The 16,392-nt window shown below is 47.8% G+C and overlaps 1 protein-coding gene across 1 annotated transcript; it reads right to left on the bottom strand.

Annotated features, from left to right (window-relative positions):
* Nucleotides 1–544: 544 nt before the first annotated feature.
* On the bottom strand, nucleotides 545–15,315 carry ACTR1A (actin related protein 1A). The gene is made up of 11 exons (XM_010970984.2): nucleotides 15,158–15,315; nucleotides 8,787–8,851; nucleotides 7,665–7,740; nucleotides 6,844–6,969; nucleotides 5,806–5,930; nucleotides 4,950–5,166; nucleotides 4,136–4,228; nucleotides 3,421–3,595; nucleotides 3,256–3,317; nucleotides 2,527–2,567; nucleotides 545–2,349 (listed from the first exon to the last, which is right to left on the bottom strand). Exons 1-11 carry the CDS (start codon nucleotides 15,203–15,205, stop codon nucleotides 2,247–2,249), a joined length of 1,131 nt encoding a protein of 376 aa, XP_010969286.1. The 5' UTR covers nucleotides 15,206–15,315; the 3' UTR covers nucleotides 545–2,246.
* Nucleotides 15,316–16,392: the final 1,077 nt, after the last annotated feature.

Here is a 16,392-nt window from a genome sequence, read left to right as displayed (position 1 = left end):
GCTTTGGGAAATTATGTAATCTCTCTGTGGCTCTATTCTCTCAGCTGTAAAGTGGATATCAACACGCCTACACTTTGCAGGGTTGTTGGGAGAATCAACTGGGTTAACATTTGGAAAATGCCTAACAGTACCCCTCCTAGCCCCCCAAGTATACAGATTTAAAATGGAGAACTGATTAATCAGAGTATCTGAGCAAGGGCCCCAGGAACCGCTTTTTGAGAAGCTCCTGAGCTGCTTATTCACATCGAAGTTTTGAGAGCCTCTAATTTCAAAGATGTCAAGAGCTGGTTCCCTCATTTGGGGTAGAGTCTCATTCATGGGCTTGGGCGGGTGCACAGGGCTGGGACCCTCAGTTCCTGACCTGAGCTTGCATGTGAACACCATTTTCTCTGTACCCACCTGACAGGCTGGGCGTTGGACTAAGGTCTGGCCAAGCCTGACTGGTGCAACAGCACCCTCTAGAGGACAGACTAGGCCCAGTCACCATCTCAGACTCAGCTCATCCCTCCTCCCACCCTGCTCTGGCTAGAGAAAGAGGCCCAGCTGATGTATCTACTGGAACGACTTTATTTAAGTACACTGGGCCCCACCAGGCAATGTGGTTTGTGCGAGGCTGTGCGAGGAACAGGCTTGGGCTAAGAGGAGGGAGGTGAGCTGGTTAAGCACACTGCAGTCCGCGGGTCGCCACATCGCTTTCACACACACCTGCTGCTGCAGCCCACACCTGGCAGGGCCTTTGGTCGTTGGACGGCATGGGGGAAAATACTGCCTGAAATCTGGGATCTGGGCAGGTCTTGGTGTCACAGGTGAGGGTGCAGGTGATGATTTGCTAGCCTCAGCTTTGCACCATCTGGGTTGAAGTCCAGAGTAGGCACCTGGCTCCAGTGGACCAGAGGAGGTGAGCCTGAGCCCATCAGCTCTTGGCACTCTGGTTTGGCCCTTCCCTCCCTAAACAAACAAGTCCAAAGACAAGAATGGCACAAATCAGCCCAGAGGGGGCCTTCTCACCTCTATAACCTAGTCCCCCTGGGTCAGCTAGAGTGGGAAAAGGCAACTTGGTTAATTGCGGCTCTTTCTTCAGTCCTAAGGGGTTTGGATTCCCGACACCCCTCCTTTTCTAGGAGCCTCTGCCAAAGGGTGATTCTACCCCGTTTCAGAAAATCCAGCCAGCAACTAGCATGTTGATTCCAGGGCAATGAGCAAGTGGAAGAGGGAGAAAGAGGCTGGAGTGACTTTGACTGTAGCCTCCAATCCCAAATGGTCTTGAGGCCTATGGATACTGTCAGTTCACTGTTAGCAAGGAGTGGCGGGGCCCTGGATGCTACGCTAAGCTTAGGCGCTGTAAACATTAGTGTGCACAGGGTGACTGGTGGGGCAGGAGGCAGTGAGCTCCCTCTTTCCAGTCCCTGTGCTAAACAAACACTTCAATAAATAAAACTGAAGATGGCATTACCCAAGGATGGATGGAAAGCAAGTAACAGGGCCTGGGGCCAACAGGCTCCTGAAACTCTCCTGACAGCCCCTGGATGGGGGCTAGGGGTTGGAGCATTAGCTCTGCCACCAATCAAAAGTAGCACTACTCCTGCCCTCCTCAAATGCCCAGTGTGGTCCTGGTCCCCAGGTGAAGGTGAGGGCATCCTGCCCCCTGCTGACCCCAAAGTCTCAGTAGCAGCTCCCAGAGTGCTCTTCCAGCCTTGCAAAGCTGAACTGCAACAAAACCAGACAGAACTCAACCCTGGCCCCAGGCCTCGGTCCACGATCTAGAGGCATCAAGAGCAAAATGATGAGCAAAATGATGAGCAAGGGGGGGGGCAGCAGCTGCCTTGGGCCGCAGGGCACCCTAGGTGGAGTCGGGGTGGGGCTGGCCCAGCCTAGAATGGGCAGCAGCAAGGTCTCCTGGGGTTGGGTTCACCTTCCTGTCTCCCTGTGGTAGTAAACATAGTCCCACACAGCCAGATAAAGGCCCAGCTGCTGAAGGAGTGGGGCCCTCTGCCAGCATTCTTCCCTGTCAGGGACCAGTAAGTGGTCAACCCCAGGTCTCAGGCCATTGCCATCGTGGGTAGTTCATCGTCCTTTCTGGGCCCCGGGATCCCTGGGATCCCCTGGCCACACGGCACTCGCATATGCACACACACTTGTACCCACACACACACTCATACACACAGGCAGTTCCTCGCAAACACTCCGACTCAAGAAAGCGAGTTTTAAAGTGGAGTTAACTTCAGAGAGAAGATGATGTCCCAATATTAGAAGGTTTTCCTGTGGATGGATCGGGCACCATCTTCCTCGTATTCCTTCTTGGAGACCCACATCTTCTTAAAGGTGTCCAAGGAGGCGAGGATAGAGCCCCTGGAGTGGAAGGAATCCAAAGGAACATTGTGAGAGAAGGAGGGTGGGTATTGGTGGAGCCAGCCAGTCCCCCTTGGGCCAAACCAGATCAGGCTTTTCTTTAAAGGGATGAGGTGGTGAGGGGTCAGCAATGCCTCTGCTTCCTGTTCTGCTGTTACTACCAGAAGAGCTACTCACCCAATCCATGTGGAATACAGTCTCTCCTGTGGTGCAGATATCTGCAGGGGTGGGTGGAAAGAGGAATCTGAGACATCCATTCTTCCTTTCCCTTCCAACACCCATGTTTATGGCCAGTTCTCACTGCCCAAGGCTGGGGACACATTTCCCACAACAGGCTTTAAGTTATGTCCCTGTTGGACACTGTGGCCTCTCTTGGGGGTACTGGGGCCAGCCTGACACTCATCTGGAGAAAAAGGTTTCCAGCAGCCCTAAGTATCTACGGCTCCCAGGGAAGCTAGGGCTGTCTGGGGCAAGATTTCACTCTGTTGGGGGCTGATGGGAAGCAGACTCCATGGCAGGAACCATCCTCCTTCACTCAGGATCCCTCCTTTCTCAGGCCAGCTCCCCTCAGCAGTTACTAAGAAGCTGGACTGTGTCACAAGGGAGCAGCCAAAGCTAGTCTCCTGTCAGTGTTACAGTTTCCCTGAAAGGCCACATGTGGGACCCTTATCTAGCACCCTGCCACATCTGCCACACCCTGCACAGAACTGCCCTCTTTTGTGGGGAGAGAGTGAGAATGGGTCTCCCCTCTGGCTGGCCTCAAGGGTTGTGTGGAAAACGGGAGCCATCTGGTAGCGCCTCAAAAACTTGGGCAGAGCTGGAGGGGAGGCCACACCACGTGGCACTCCAGACCCTTGGAGGCCCAGCTCCACCCTGCCCGTGCCCCTGCCCTCAGCAGGCTCCTACCCTGATCTTCACGTCTTTCGGAGCCAGTTTCTTCACTTCACTCAGTAGCCTGTCACCAAAACCTGAATGGGTGGGAAAGGAGAATCTAAAGTCAATTCTCTGCACGTCTGGGCGCAGCAGGATCTGGAAGCTTCCTGGGGCTGGGTACTGAGAGCAAAGACCAACCTTTGAACAGGGTGGAGCCTCCCGAAAGGACGATGTTGGAGAAGAGCGTGCGCCGCAGGTCCATGTCGGACTTCTGGATGGCGAACACCAGCACCTCGTGGATGCCCTCACTCTCTTCGCCAATCAGGTCTGGCCTAAACAGTAGTTCAGGAGCCCGGAAGCGGGAAGGACCAATCTGTGGGGTGGGAGGCAAGCTTCTTAGGCTGGGGCAGGGTCCAAGGTCCCTTTGGGAGTAAGAACGGAAGAGGCTCCTCTGCCCATCATTTAGTAACCAAGTGGCTATGAAGGCCAGGCTCAGGGAAGACCTTGTATGTCAAGAGCCTCAAGGAACAAAGATAGGGTTCCTGGGAAACTAGAGAGAGGACACGCCTATGTTTAATCCTGGCTCTGGCATTTTCCAGCCAAGAGAACTTTAACAGATGGATTCATTCATTCATGGAAATTTCTTCCTATTAACGAAGGTCCAGGGAGAGGCCACTCACCCTATACTGTGCCCAAGTGGTTAAGGACAGCATGACACATCCCCCTGCCTACTCCCATCCTGACCCAGGAAACAGTCTCCACATGGGAGAAGCAAAATCCCTGGCTCAAGAGCTATGCTGCTCCAGGCAGAGCGGGTAATAGGCCTGCTACATCTGCCTCCAGCCTCCCCATGGGGTGTTTGGTTTGGGCCCAGAGCTTTCAGGGGCCTGAGGGGCAAGGTCTGGCGGCCTACCTCAATGGTGCTGCCGTCAGGCAGGTAGTACTGAGCCTTTTCCGTCTCTAGTGTCTCATCCTTCTGGGGATTTATGGATAGGTAGCAGGCTCTCTGCAGAACCAAGCACGAGTCAGGCAGGCAGGAAACTTGGTGCTTACCCAAAGTCCCAGGGAGTGATGTGTGGCTGCAGAAATCTGCCCATTACAGTGATCGCCCTAAAGGTTGTTAGAATTGCTGCCCCAAAGCAGGGGCAGGAAAACTGCGGTTGGCCTTCACTGGGTGGCACTTAGGATATGAGTTCCCACCTGTACACCTTCCCAGCGGGCAGGCGTGGCAACTTGGCTCTCTGGATCTGGGCCTGAGACCATGCCCTAATTTTAGTTCAGACTCAGGCATCTTTCTTCTCCTATTACTCATATGGTTCTGGGTCCCACCTACCCAGCTCAGAGATCTCCCTAGAGCCGTAGGTGGCAGGAGGATTCATCTTAACTAGAAAGAAAAATGTATTCTGACTTCACAGATACAAAAGAACATATGTAATTTGTGTATAATATATAAAAAACACAATGAACACCGGTGTACCCATCGCCCAGCTCAGGCAACAGAAACAGCTCCCTTTCCCCCACAAGGTGGTAGCACTGTGGAAGGTGACTCTGTCAGGGTGAGGGGACCCAGGTGGAGATCACACAGCTGCCAGGAGGCCTGGCTGGGGAGGACAGAGCCTGACCCCCAGGACAGGAGCTTCACTGCTCTTCACTCCAGGTCACGGAGGTCCTGGCTGCTGTTCCCAGTCCCTCTGAGCCCAGCTCTAGGCCCCTGGGGCAGTGCTCACCTCTTTTATGGCCTTGACAATCTCAAACTCGGAGGATGAGTGGAAATCATAGCCCTCCTTGCGCAGGTAGAGGCGAAGGAAGCGAGAGACGTCCCGGCCGGCGATGTCAATGCGCATGATGGAGTGGGGCATGGCGAAGCCCTCATAAATGGGCACTGCGTGGGTGACGCCATCCCCGGAATCCAGCACCACACCCGTGGTCCTGCCCGTGGCATAACTAAAGCAAAGGGGGCAAACCATCACTAATCCCCACCTCCTCACTCTAGGAAGAAACTCACTTCTTGATAGAATTCAATGGTAGCTAAACTAAAGTGGGGAGGGGGCTGCCTTCTTCCTTTTTTTTCAGAGAAGCCATAAATTTGGGTTTTGATAGGAATCCTCCCCCCACCCTCCATTTTAAAATGCTGGCTCACAATTTTTTAATGGGGTCAAACACATGCCATCTGCAGGTCACCAGTGTATAATCTCGGTGATAGACCTAACCCTGGCAGGCTGGGAGCATGACAGGAATGACAGGGGTATGAGAATGGGGGCCACGGTGGTGCTTTCATTACAGTCCGATCACCAGGCAGAAGTAGGCACTGAATAAATACCTGAACTCAGTACAGGGGCCTGCAGGGAGAGCTGTAGCAGGATGTGGCCTTCCCAGCAGGCTGAGAGGAGACTTTGGGGCCAAACCGGCTGGGAGTGCCAAGACTGGGAGACAGTCTCAACACTCCCTTTCCCACCATCCTTAAGCTTCCCTGGCCGACGTGCTCAGGTTGCTTTGAACCAACCCAAAGGAAAGGCAGCCTTGATTCTGCCAGAGGACTGCTTCCCCACAAGGGGCCAGGCTAGCCAGCCAGCTGCTACTCACAGGCTGAGCACAGCTTGCATGGAGATGAAAAGGGCTGGCACATTGAAGGTCTCAAAGAAAACTTCAGCAGCTCGTTCCCGGTTTTTTCGCGGGTTTAAAGGCGCCTCCGTCAGGAGCACAGGATGCTGGTGAAAGATGCCCAGGTGGCAATCAGGGCAAGGCCAGATTTCCACCCCTCAATAGTACTGTGTGGCTGGAGAGCCTAGGCGACCTTTGTCAGCCTCTCTCCAAAAAGAGGCAAGCTGGGCCTGTCACCTACCCCTGCCCAAGCCAGTTTCTCAACTTTCCAAATTCAGGCTCCTTTAAAGTCTCATTCTGTCCTCACCTCCACCCCACTACTCCCCTCCTGACCCTCCAAGATTCTTATATAGGCCCTTGTACCTACTGTATAGCTCCAATTGTCACGACTTTGCTAAACTCTAAATTTGGAATCATTATGATAAATGTAATAGTTAATTTTTTTTCAAAATAGAAAATTAAATTTCAATATTGACTGTACTTAAAAAAATGAAACATATCCCTACGTTGGAAATTCTGATATTCCTGTATGCACCTTCTTTTGTGTTTCTGAGTTGAGAGTTACTACCTTAGAGGTTAGAGTATAGGCTCTGAAGGCTGAAAGATGTGGGGGTTTTTTTCCTCTTCTTCTTTTTTTTTTTTTACATGGAGGTACTTGGGATTTAACCCAGAACCTCATGCATGTTAAGCATGTGCTCTACCATTGGGCTATACCAACCCCCCTGAAAGATGTGGGTTTGAATCCCAGCTCTACCACTTTATCCACTGGGTGATCTTGGAAACACCGCTTAGCTTCTCTGAGCTTCCATTCCCTTGTTTGTAAAATGGAGATGATACTACCTGTATCTCATAGGAATGTTATGAAGACTAACTGCAAACATGTCTGAAAAGCACATGGCCTGGTGCCTGGAACATAAGACTCAAACACTCTGCAGTTATCATCATCCCTCTCATGTACGGGGTAGTGGGTTCTGTCTGCTCTGCACACCTCGCAGGAGCGCCTGCACACAGGACTCTCACCTCCTCTGAGAAAGTCTGCAGCTGGTCCTTAGAATAGACATACTGCCAGATGCGCTCCATGTCGTTCCAGTCCTTGACGATACCATGCTCCATGGGGTAGCGGATGGAAAGCAGTCCTCGGTGCTCCTGCGGGCAGAGAGCAGCACTTCCAGCAACAGCCAGTCTCTCCTGGTGGACCGTGCCCTTCCAGGACTGAGACTTCCCACCCCACAGGCCTCACCCATGACTAAGGGTGCACACCCACCTCCAAATCTCTAAACCGTATGCTGCAAACTGCTCTCACTGCCCAATCAGCTGGCAAAGCAGAGGGCTTCTGCATTTCCATGGGCCCTCGGGTGGCACCCTCCTCATTGCCTGGTCCCAGGACACAAACTCCCGGCTCCCACCTCTGGGCCTCAGCACTTGCAGCCAAGGTTGGCAACAATGATTCTGTTGTTCTGTTTCTAAAGGCTGCCTGAGGGCTCTGCCAAACTGTGCTAATTAACTTATCCCCAGGGTACTCCAGCTAGGATCTCCCCACAGCCTCTTTTGCCAAAAAAATAACCAAGCCAATTGGTTTGATCACTGGCAACATAGTGACAGAGTACAGAAGGAAGGCAAAAGCCCTCTTTGCTAGACTGGTCCCTGTTTCCCAAAATGGGGTTCCAGATATTTCCTCTCCAAAACCAGAGGCTGCTCTTGGGAGAAATAAACCCAGTAGGCCTGGGATGAGAGAGCGAAAGGGGAGATTTCAAGAGGAAATTGCTGGGGCACTGCCCATTTGTGGGAATAATGAAGGTCTTGTGCTGGCTTGAGGCTTCTTCAGTAGGACTGGAGATTACCTCGGCTTTGGGGCCAATGAAGATGTCGCCTTCGAGGGCACCTGCCATGACACGAACATGCTTAGGTCTGCCCACACTGCAAAAGAAAGTCGGGGTGGGGTGGGGTGAAATGGAAATCACTTTGCATTTCATGACAGAAGACACGACAGAACCCAGGAAGAATGTACTGAGGCACACACTTGGATGGGGAGAAATATACTCAATTCTACTGTGATTATCTCTGAGGAGTGAGATTACAGTTGACTTTCTTCTTTCTACTTTCCTGCATTTCCCACAATTTCTATAATGAACATGTATTACTTGAAGTCATTTGTATACTATTTCATATATTTTTATATTATCTTATAAGTCATTAAAACACATTCTGGGGGATTCCATACCTCTAGTTCTTCCCTTTCCCCATCGTATGTGTAGATCCAGAGAGATAAGTAAACAAGAATCTCTAAGTGAATGGTTAACTCAAAAAGTTTTTGTCTGGTGGTGGTTTCATTGATGTATACATCTATCAAAACTCATCAAATTGTTCATCCCAAATATGTGTAGTTTACTGTACAGGAATCATACAAAAAGGTGTTAAAAAATTGTTATAAGTGAAAAAAAAAAAAAGCTTTTGTCTCCTTATCCTCCTGCCCAGGCCTATTAAGGAAAATGGTGCTGTGGTAACTGACAGATGGCCACCTTCATTTTCTACTGCTTGAGTCCCCTTCCCCAGTATCTGGGCCCTTTTTCTGCCTGCAGTCTCTCTACCTTAGGGATGTGCTGAGAAAAAACTCATTCTTACTAAGATGGTAGCTATGATTTGATGTTAAACCCCATCCTAGGGTGATAGGAGGATTTTAAGAGGGCTCCTTGAAGAGACCGTCATCCAAAGCAGTGAGTCACCAATGTCAACATTTTTGGCATCAGATAAAATCAAATTTAAAAAATTTGCCTCTCAAATTGTACCATGCAGGCAATTGTTTGCTTAGTCCACAAGCCAGATCCTGCCCCTTGCTTGAGGTTGTTTTCAAAACCAAGGCTGACCCAAATGAGAGATCCTTTCTCCCTAAAAGATGGACATCTGACCCCATAACAAAGCTGATAAGCCCCCCAAGCTTCTGATTAAGTTACACAATAACTTACTAGTTTGGAAAGCAGTATTTGGGGATCTGATCACCAGCAAAACCAGCTTTAATCACACCGGATCCCTGGGGAGAGAAAGAGAAGTCACAGTATCACAAAAACAAAAAGAGATATATATCATACAGTATGTATAACATGGTTCCATTTTTATTCGAAAAAGATATGATATATCTATTTGTAAGAGTATTCGTGCAGTGAATGCATGCCAAAGGGAGGGCAGTGGGGCTAGGGATGGTGGGGGGAATTTATACTGCATACTCTGAGTATTATTTGATTTTTTCTGTATTCTTTGACTTTTCCACATTGAACATGTTTTACTTTTGGAATTGAAAATAACAGTAATAAAGGAAAGAAAAAGAGAAAACTTGAGAAGAGGAAAGTACTCTGAAGCACAAAAGTGGCCAAGTTTAAGAACATAACCAAGGTGGGAAGAGTGTGTGATTGTTGTACCACCATGGGATGCTTCTAACTTACTTTCCCAGCTCAGGCCTGAAATACCCCTGCCCTCCAGGGCCTCTATGACAGACACAACCATGAGTGCTGCCATGCTTGAAGCTGACTCCAATATGACACATGTTGTCTGGTTCTGACCACATAGGCAGACTGCTATGCTTTGTGAGGGGTTTGTGGTTGTGGTGGTGGTTGTTGTTGTTGTTGTTGTTTTACTATGCTTTGCTTTACTCGTTGGTCTTTTGATGGTAAAGAGCAAGAAAGCCCTAAAGCATTGTCTGAGAAGAAAAGAGACTCAGCATTACAATCCCACTGCTCCAATCCTTGGTATGTTGGGTGGGATGCCCAGAGAAGAATCTGACATCTCCCACCAGCATGTCTGGCACCACCTGGGGCCCAATCAAAGTACACACTGACTCTGGACACAGATACCAACTCCGTGCAGGACAGATGTCGAGGCTTGAAACCACTTGCAGATTCAGCCTGTTCTCTTCCTTCTTAATTCTTCTACACCCCACCTGATACCCTCATCCTTCCACCCTCAACACAGTTTGCAGCTGCAAGTGTAATTAGGGCGAGCCTTTTCCTGCTGCCTGTCAACCACTTCTCCTAGGGTGGAGTGTGATATTTCCAGAACCCACACAGCAAGCAGTAAATACATCAGGAGACACTAAATAGCCAAGGTTGTCTTGGTACCAAAGGCTTTCCAGCGACACGCCTGGTTCCCTCTGTTTCTTATTCTTGCTCTACTATAGAAGGGCGGGGAGTGGGTGGGGAGGTTAGATAGGCCATCCAGGTGCCTGACCCTAGCGAGACAGAGGGAGGAAGTAAGAAGTGGTTGAAGGACAGGAAAAGTGGTAACAGGGGAAGAGCAGGGCCAGTCAGTTCTCTAAGACAGCAGCAACCTCTGCCAACAGAAAAGAGAAAACAAGAGACAATGTGCAAACTCATTGGCCTGGGCAGAAAAGCAAGGAGCCTGGAAAAGGTGCAGCTGTAAACTGAGCTGAAAGGCTAGGAAGGAGGGAGGACTATCCTACTGCACACCCAAGGGCTCTGGAACAGTGGCACAGCTAGTGAGAAGAGCACTGTACAAGAGAACTCCAGGAACTTGTTAGCTCAAGCTTCTAATAATTGCTCACTGCCTTCATCTGGGTGTGGTGATGCTGACAGACTAATTAGATCTCCTGGCAGAGGTTGAAAACAAGAAAAGTAAAGATGAGATCTGTACTTCAGACTCTAGATATTCTGAAGAGATGATTTTCCTGGAGATTTGATTTTGAGTTTACCAGCAAAAGGACTAAAGTCTGAGTGACAAGGCAGATTAAGATATTACGTTCATTTCTCTCTCTCCGACCTTCCCAGCAAGGGTATATAACAGGCCTAGTTCAAATATCACTGCCTTCCTCCTGTAGAATAATCCCCAGTTGGAATTAATTATCCTCTTCCTATTATCGCCTCAAATCACTATCACCTCTTCTGCTAGGTAGCATGAATTTCATTTTGCTTTCTATTCGAATTTATGTTTGCCACTTTTGTCTCTTCTCAGTGCAAATTCCTCGAGGGCAGAGACTTTGTATATCAGCAGTATCTGGCATTTGCAGGGTACCTGAATAGATGCTGGCTGACTAACATGAAGACCAAGCTCAAATGATTGGCAGCTGAAGCCTAAAGTATGGAACCTGAATGAGCAGCTGGAATGCCAGAAGCCCTAGGCAGAGGTGGTACAGGGAAGGCAAAGGCAGCATTGGGAATGATGCACAAAGTGGAACCAGACCCAGCTTGTCCCTGTAGCCCCACCAGCTGGCCTGCTAGGCCAGCAGTTGGGTGAAGAATGGGTGGGGATGCGGGAGGCAGCTGAGTTGCCTCTTTTCTGCTCAAGCCATACCATGGGGTCATGTCAATTTCTTTAGCAACATTTGTAACTCGGAACTGTATACCTGACAAATGAGCTGGCACTCTCCTTGTTATTCACTCTGGCAAAGCCAAGTAAACAAATGCCTTGTAGAGGCTTCTTGAAGTAGTCTCATTGAATATTTGATTTTTGAGGACTCTGCCAATCTGCTGCCAGCCACCACTGACCATTCTCCTTCTGATGCAGGCAAACAAAAAGCAAATCCCGCAGCAAGGCTCTCCCAGTACCTGGTGGCTATAAGCCTTGTGGCTTGAGCAACGTTTTTCATAGGCACTCCTGATTATTCTTGACTTGCTGGGAAGGAGGCTAGCTGTCTCCCATTTTACAAGTGGGAAAGGACGCTGAGAGGTGAAGCCTCTGATTCTAAGACACTGGTGGCCCAATTTCACCCAAAGACATTTTGTTTGGCCCACAAAGTCATTTTTCAAAAAACAACTTTATTGAGATAAATTCATATTTATAATTCAGTAGAATTCAGTGGTTCTTAGTATATTAACAGTGCTATACAATAATCACCACAATCTAATTTCAGTAATTTTTTCATCATCCTCTAAAGAAACTCTGTACCCATTAGCAGTCACTCTCCATTCTTACCACTACCTGCCCCTGCTCCCCAGCCCCAGCCCTAGGCAACTACTAATCTACTTGCTGTCTCTAATAGATCACAAACTACTTTTACATTAATTTCCAACAGTTACACATTGGAGACTGCATGTGAAATTTAACACTTCTGATTTCTCTTGAAAAATCAGAAGATCTGGCAACACTGGGCCTGCATTCCTACATGGGGACAACTCGCTGGAAATTAGAAGCAGCTGGCCCTTTGGTCAGACATCCTCAATGTACCTTCCAGATTCCTTACATCATCTTTAAGGCTATCTTCTTCCTCCTCCTTTTTAATGTACTTGCTTGGCCTCCACAGGCACTGAGTTTGAGGTCTCTGTTCTAGACATCCCTGGCAACTAATTCACAACGTTTCTTCTTCCACGTGGTACTGGTTTCTTTCTCACCCTTAGATTACCTAGCTTGCTGGGAAGCACATCCATGGCTCTTAAAATACACATACTTGAACAGCAGGATATCTCTACATGTCACCTCCTCTTCACCCTTTCTGTCAAGCTAGGAATGGATTCTTGTTGAATGACCAACAGCCTGAATGTCACATCACAAGTGACAGTGTTAAATAAATATATTAACTTCATTGCCTCAGCTAGAGTCCCTTAAACTTAAGTGAACCTGCAGATCTTAAGAACTGATAGCAAATTGCTAAAAAAAAAAAAAAAAAAAAAAAAAAAAAAAAGCCCTCTTCTTTCTTGTATCACTATCTATGATATGCCTTTGGGAAGAAAGACTTATTTAGTTTTTCAAAATACCCATCACTTTATTGTTGTTGTCATTGTAATTTAAGTGCATGCACACACCACCCCCTTCCATTTTCCTCGTTAAACTCTGATGAATTGGTTTGGTGCCAGAATTGCAGGAAAGGAGTGGTCAACAATTGTCTTAAGACTGGAAAAGGCTGTGAACCAATAATAGGCTGTTCCCTTTTTTCCTTGCTTTCTTTGTTCTCTTTTCTTGTAATTACACTCTCCTTAGCCCAGAAATAAAATGTGGCAACATAGCTATGGAGATGCTAAGTCTGCTAGATAACATTATTCTCATAATATAAAGTTGGCTCAAATATTTCAAATGATTTTTCCTATCCATGTTTCATTTTGAAACAAAATGAAACAAAACTAAGTATCAAACAGCAAGAACTACCTGAGGCCCCAAATCTAAAACTGTGGCAGATGCTCAGTAAATTCTAGTGGGAAAATTACTTAACCTTTCTCCTACTTCACCTTTTGGCAGAATTGTTGGCATAATAAAGGCAATGTTTTCCCAGAGGAAAAACAAGTCTATTCCTTAAATCTTAAAACTGAAAACGCACAACTGCTTTGATGCATTTCAGATACACTACCAAGAAAGAGAAAGAAGAAACTAAGAAGTGTTAGCTTAAGTGACATTAAAGAAAATGGCTGGAGAGAGAACTCCTGCCCAATAATTCTAGAAGCAAAAGAACTGGTGGGATGCACAGAGCACTCCTGCATTACTCATGAAAACAGGAAAGTGCTAATTTTTATATTTTTTTTCCTTTTTATAACTAAGAAAAAGGCAGACGAAGCACACACTAACTGGCTGAAGGTAAGAAATAGTAGTGTGCTCTGAAAATCAACATTAAGAACAAGGAATCCTACACAACCCTCTGTAGTAACTAATTAGGGGTCCCCCACCAATCCTTTGTTTATTTAGGGGTATCTTTGTTACTGTGATATAGATATTCAGTCATTCATCTACCCACCAATCAACCCAGTCCAATCAAAAATCTAATGTGAGAAAAAAAGAAACAAAAAAATCCAGCTTGGTGCTAGGCTGTGTGGAGGGAGGTGGGGAAGAAGAGAGGGATGAAAAATGAAGGAATATCATCTTTTCCCACAAGGATTTAATAGTCTAGTGAAGGAGACCTTAAAAAAAAAAATCCTCCCCTAAATGAAGTCTCATTGATCTCAATCTCCTTCCTGGAGAGAACTAAAGCTAGCCAAAGAAGCACCTTTCCTTGGAAAAAGTGAGGAATTTAGAACCCAATCTCAGTGTTGAGTCTTGGTACCTCAACTCACAAGCCAAGTAGTTTGAATAGTTTTTAACCTCTCCAAGCCTCACTTTTCTGCATAGTTCTGTTGGGAACGGTAAGTCCTATCTACCTATCAGAGTTGAAGCTTAAATGAGATGATGCAAATGAAGGGATCTTGCAACGTGGTGAAGGTCCCAAGGGCTGAATCAACAGCGTGAATCCGACAATCAGCTTAGGGCAGAGGGAACAGACAGTTTTGCCTCAATGGAGGGACTCAGAAGGGGAACAGAAAGGTATCAACCAATTTCAGTGGGACCAAACCTTTGAGTGGAAGACAGAAATCCAGTTGTTTTACAATTGCCTCCCTCCACCAAAATTAAGAGCAGTATTTAGATTCTTCCCATTTGTCACTATTGACACATCTGCGTGGGGTACCAGAAAGAAGAATAACGGGTAAAGCACTGGATTTAGGGTATCTCTACTCTGTGACCTTGGGCTCACTTCACCTCTTCCTGCTTCAGTTTTCTCATTTGCAAAACAAGGATCAAATTTCCTGCCTTAACTATCCACCCAGTTTTTGTGAGAATCCAATCTGAATGTATGGGAACCCGCCATGTAAGCGCCTGGCAAATACTACGTTTAGTAATTTTTTTCCCCAGCAACTGGGCGTTCCGAAGGAAAGTACCTCCCTGCTTGCTTTGTCACTCTCCCTTCTTCTCCACCTTTACTAATGTTGTAGTTTATAATCATAGAAATAACTGAAATCCTAAGGCCATTTCTGGCACGAGACTCTTGGGCCCCACCCAGAAACACCGCGTAGCAGCCCAGCCTGCCCGGGGACCGAAGGAAACTTAGCCCTTCTCCACCCGCGGGCGGGCCCTAGCCGCTCAGGCCCCACCACTGGGAGTTCTCGAGACCAATCCCCACACCTCTCGTGCCCCGCTCCGCCCCTGAGAGAGGTAAAAAATTATGGCGGCCCAGAAGAACGGCAGGGGCACGAACCAATCACTGCAGAGGTCTGCCCTCATCCGGCAAGGCCCAGAGGCGGGGTCATCGGTCAAGATGGACAGCCAGAGCAGCCAATAGAGTTATCGGAAACAGGGGAGGGGCGGGCTCCGGGCTCTCACAGAGCGGTTAAGGCCCCTTGAGCCAAGGGCCCAAGGACCCCAAGCACTGTAATTCTTCCCTTTATCTATCCCAACGTTCTCCATCCCATGGTTGTTGGCTGGCTGGCCGCCCTGCCTGAAGACTACGGGTCGGGGGAGGACAGAGGCGGCGGCGGCTGAACCCGCCTGACAGGCCGGGCCAGTGACAAAGAGCCGGCGGCCCAGGCTGAAACCCGGGAAGCGATCCCTTCGGGGAGGAGAGCATAAGTCCCTCCAGGGGGGTGCAACTCACGTTGTCGATCACGACAGGCTGGTTGGCGATCACATCATAGGACTCCATGGCAGAAGAATCTCTCCTTCCGAGGAAGGAACTGCCAGCCGGGTCCGCCGCTAAACCTACTGACAACGCATGCGCAGTCTAGCCGTTGGTGCAGGGCAGCCAGGGAGCGGCCCGACCTCGCTTCCGAAGAACTACAACACCCAGCATGCTTTGCACCTAATTAGCGAGCGAGGCCTGTTTGGAGCTCCGCCTATTTTAAGGGACGGGATGGCGCGTTTCGAACGCACAGTACCCTGGGCTTTGTAGTCTCCATAGATAAATAGACGAGGACGCTGATTGATGGTTGCATTGCATGCCTGGATCTGTAGTCCTTTTGAAGGGATTCTCAGTGCATGCTGAAGTATGTAGTCTTGAGTTCTTGTCTGTCTGCAGTTTGGTTAGGATTGGTCAGTAATTCGTGAATGTTTAGATTTTACAGATCAGTCTTGCCACTCCTCATCACTTCCCCTTGACAACATAAGGTTGTTGGGTTTTCATCTGGGTCTAAGGCATTAATAAACATCTGTAACCATCAGACTCTAATAAAAGGAAATTTTAATACACACACACATGCAGGGAGAAATATATTCCCAGAACAAACGAAAATAAATTGCATAAATTTGTTTTTTTGGAAAAAAGTATATTTTCATTGATTTTAGAATTTTTCCTGGATAAGTGTAAACTTTGCAACATGCTAACGCTGGTCTGAAGACTGGCATTTAGAACTACTGGTATAGATGATCTTTTGCTCATTAAAACATCGTTCATCTAATAGCTTCAGGAACTGCTCTAGTATACCTTTAATTTTCGTGGGGAGCTAGAATTGACATTGATGAATGAGAAAATGGAAGTGAAGTTAAGTGTTACTGCTTTCTAATGAGCGCAGTGTATTTTTCTCTAGATTATTTCCTCCCTCCCCTCAAGTTGCAGTGACTCTTTAGTTAATAGCACCGGTAGTCAGGACTCTATTCTATCCCTTTCTCTTGGAATTTCTTCAAGATCATTGACTGGAAGACATTACTATATGAAAAGTTATTGTAAACAGGAAAACAATTCCTAGCCCGGTACCTTAGGAATCAAAAAATTTTCCAGTTACAGACAGTAAAAGGCAATGGGGAAGGGCAGGTCCAATAGGAGATAATGGATATTGGTGTTCCTCAAGGCAACCTGAGTACATCTGCCTAAAACAGAACAAAGAAGAGATTGTC

This window comes from Camelus bactrianus, chromosome 11 (genome assembly GCF_048773025.1).
Source record: "Camelus bactrianus isolate YW-2024 breed Bactrian camel chromosome 11, ASM4877302v1, whole genome shotgun sequence".
NCBI classification, from domain to species: Eukaryota; Metazoa; Chordata; class Mammalia; order Artiodactyla; family Camelidae; genus Camelus; species Camelus bactrianus.
This window is presented reverse-complemented; position numbering and strand designations above follow the sequence as displayed.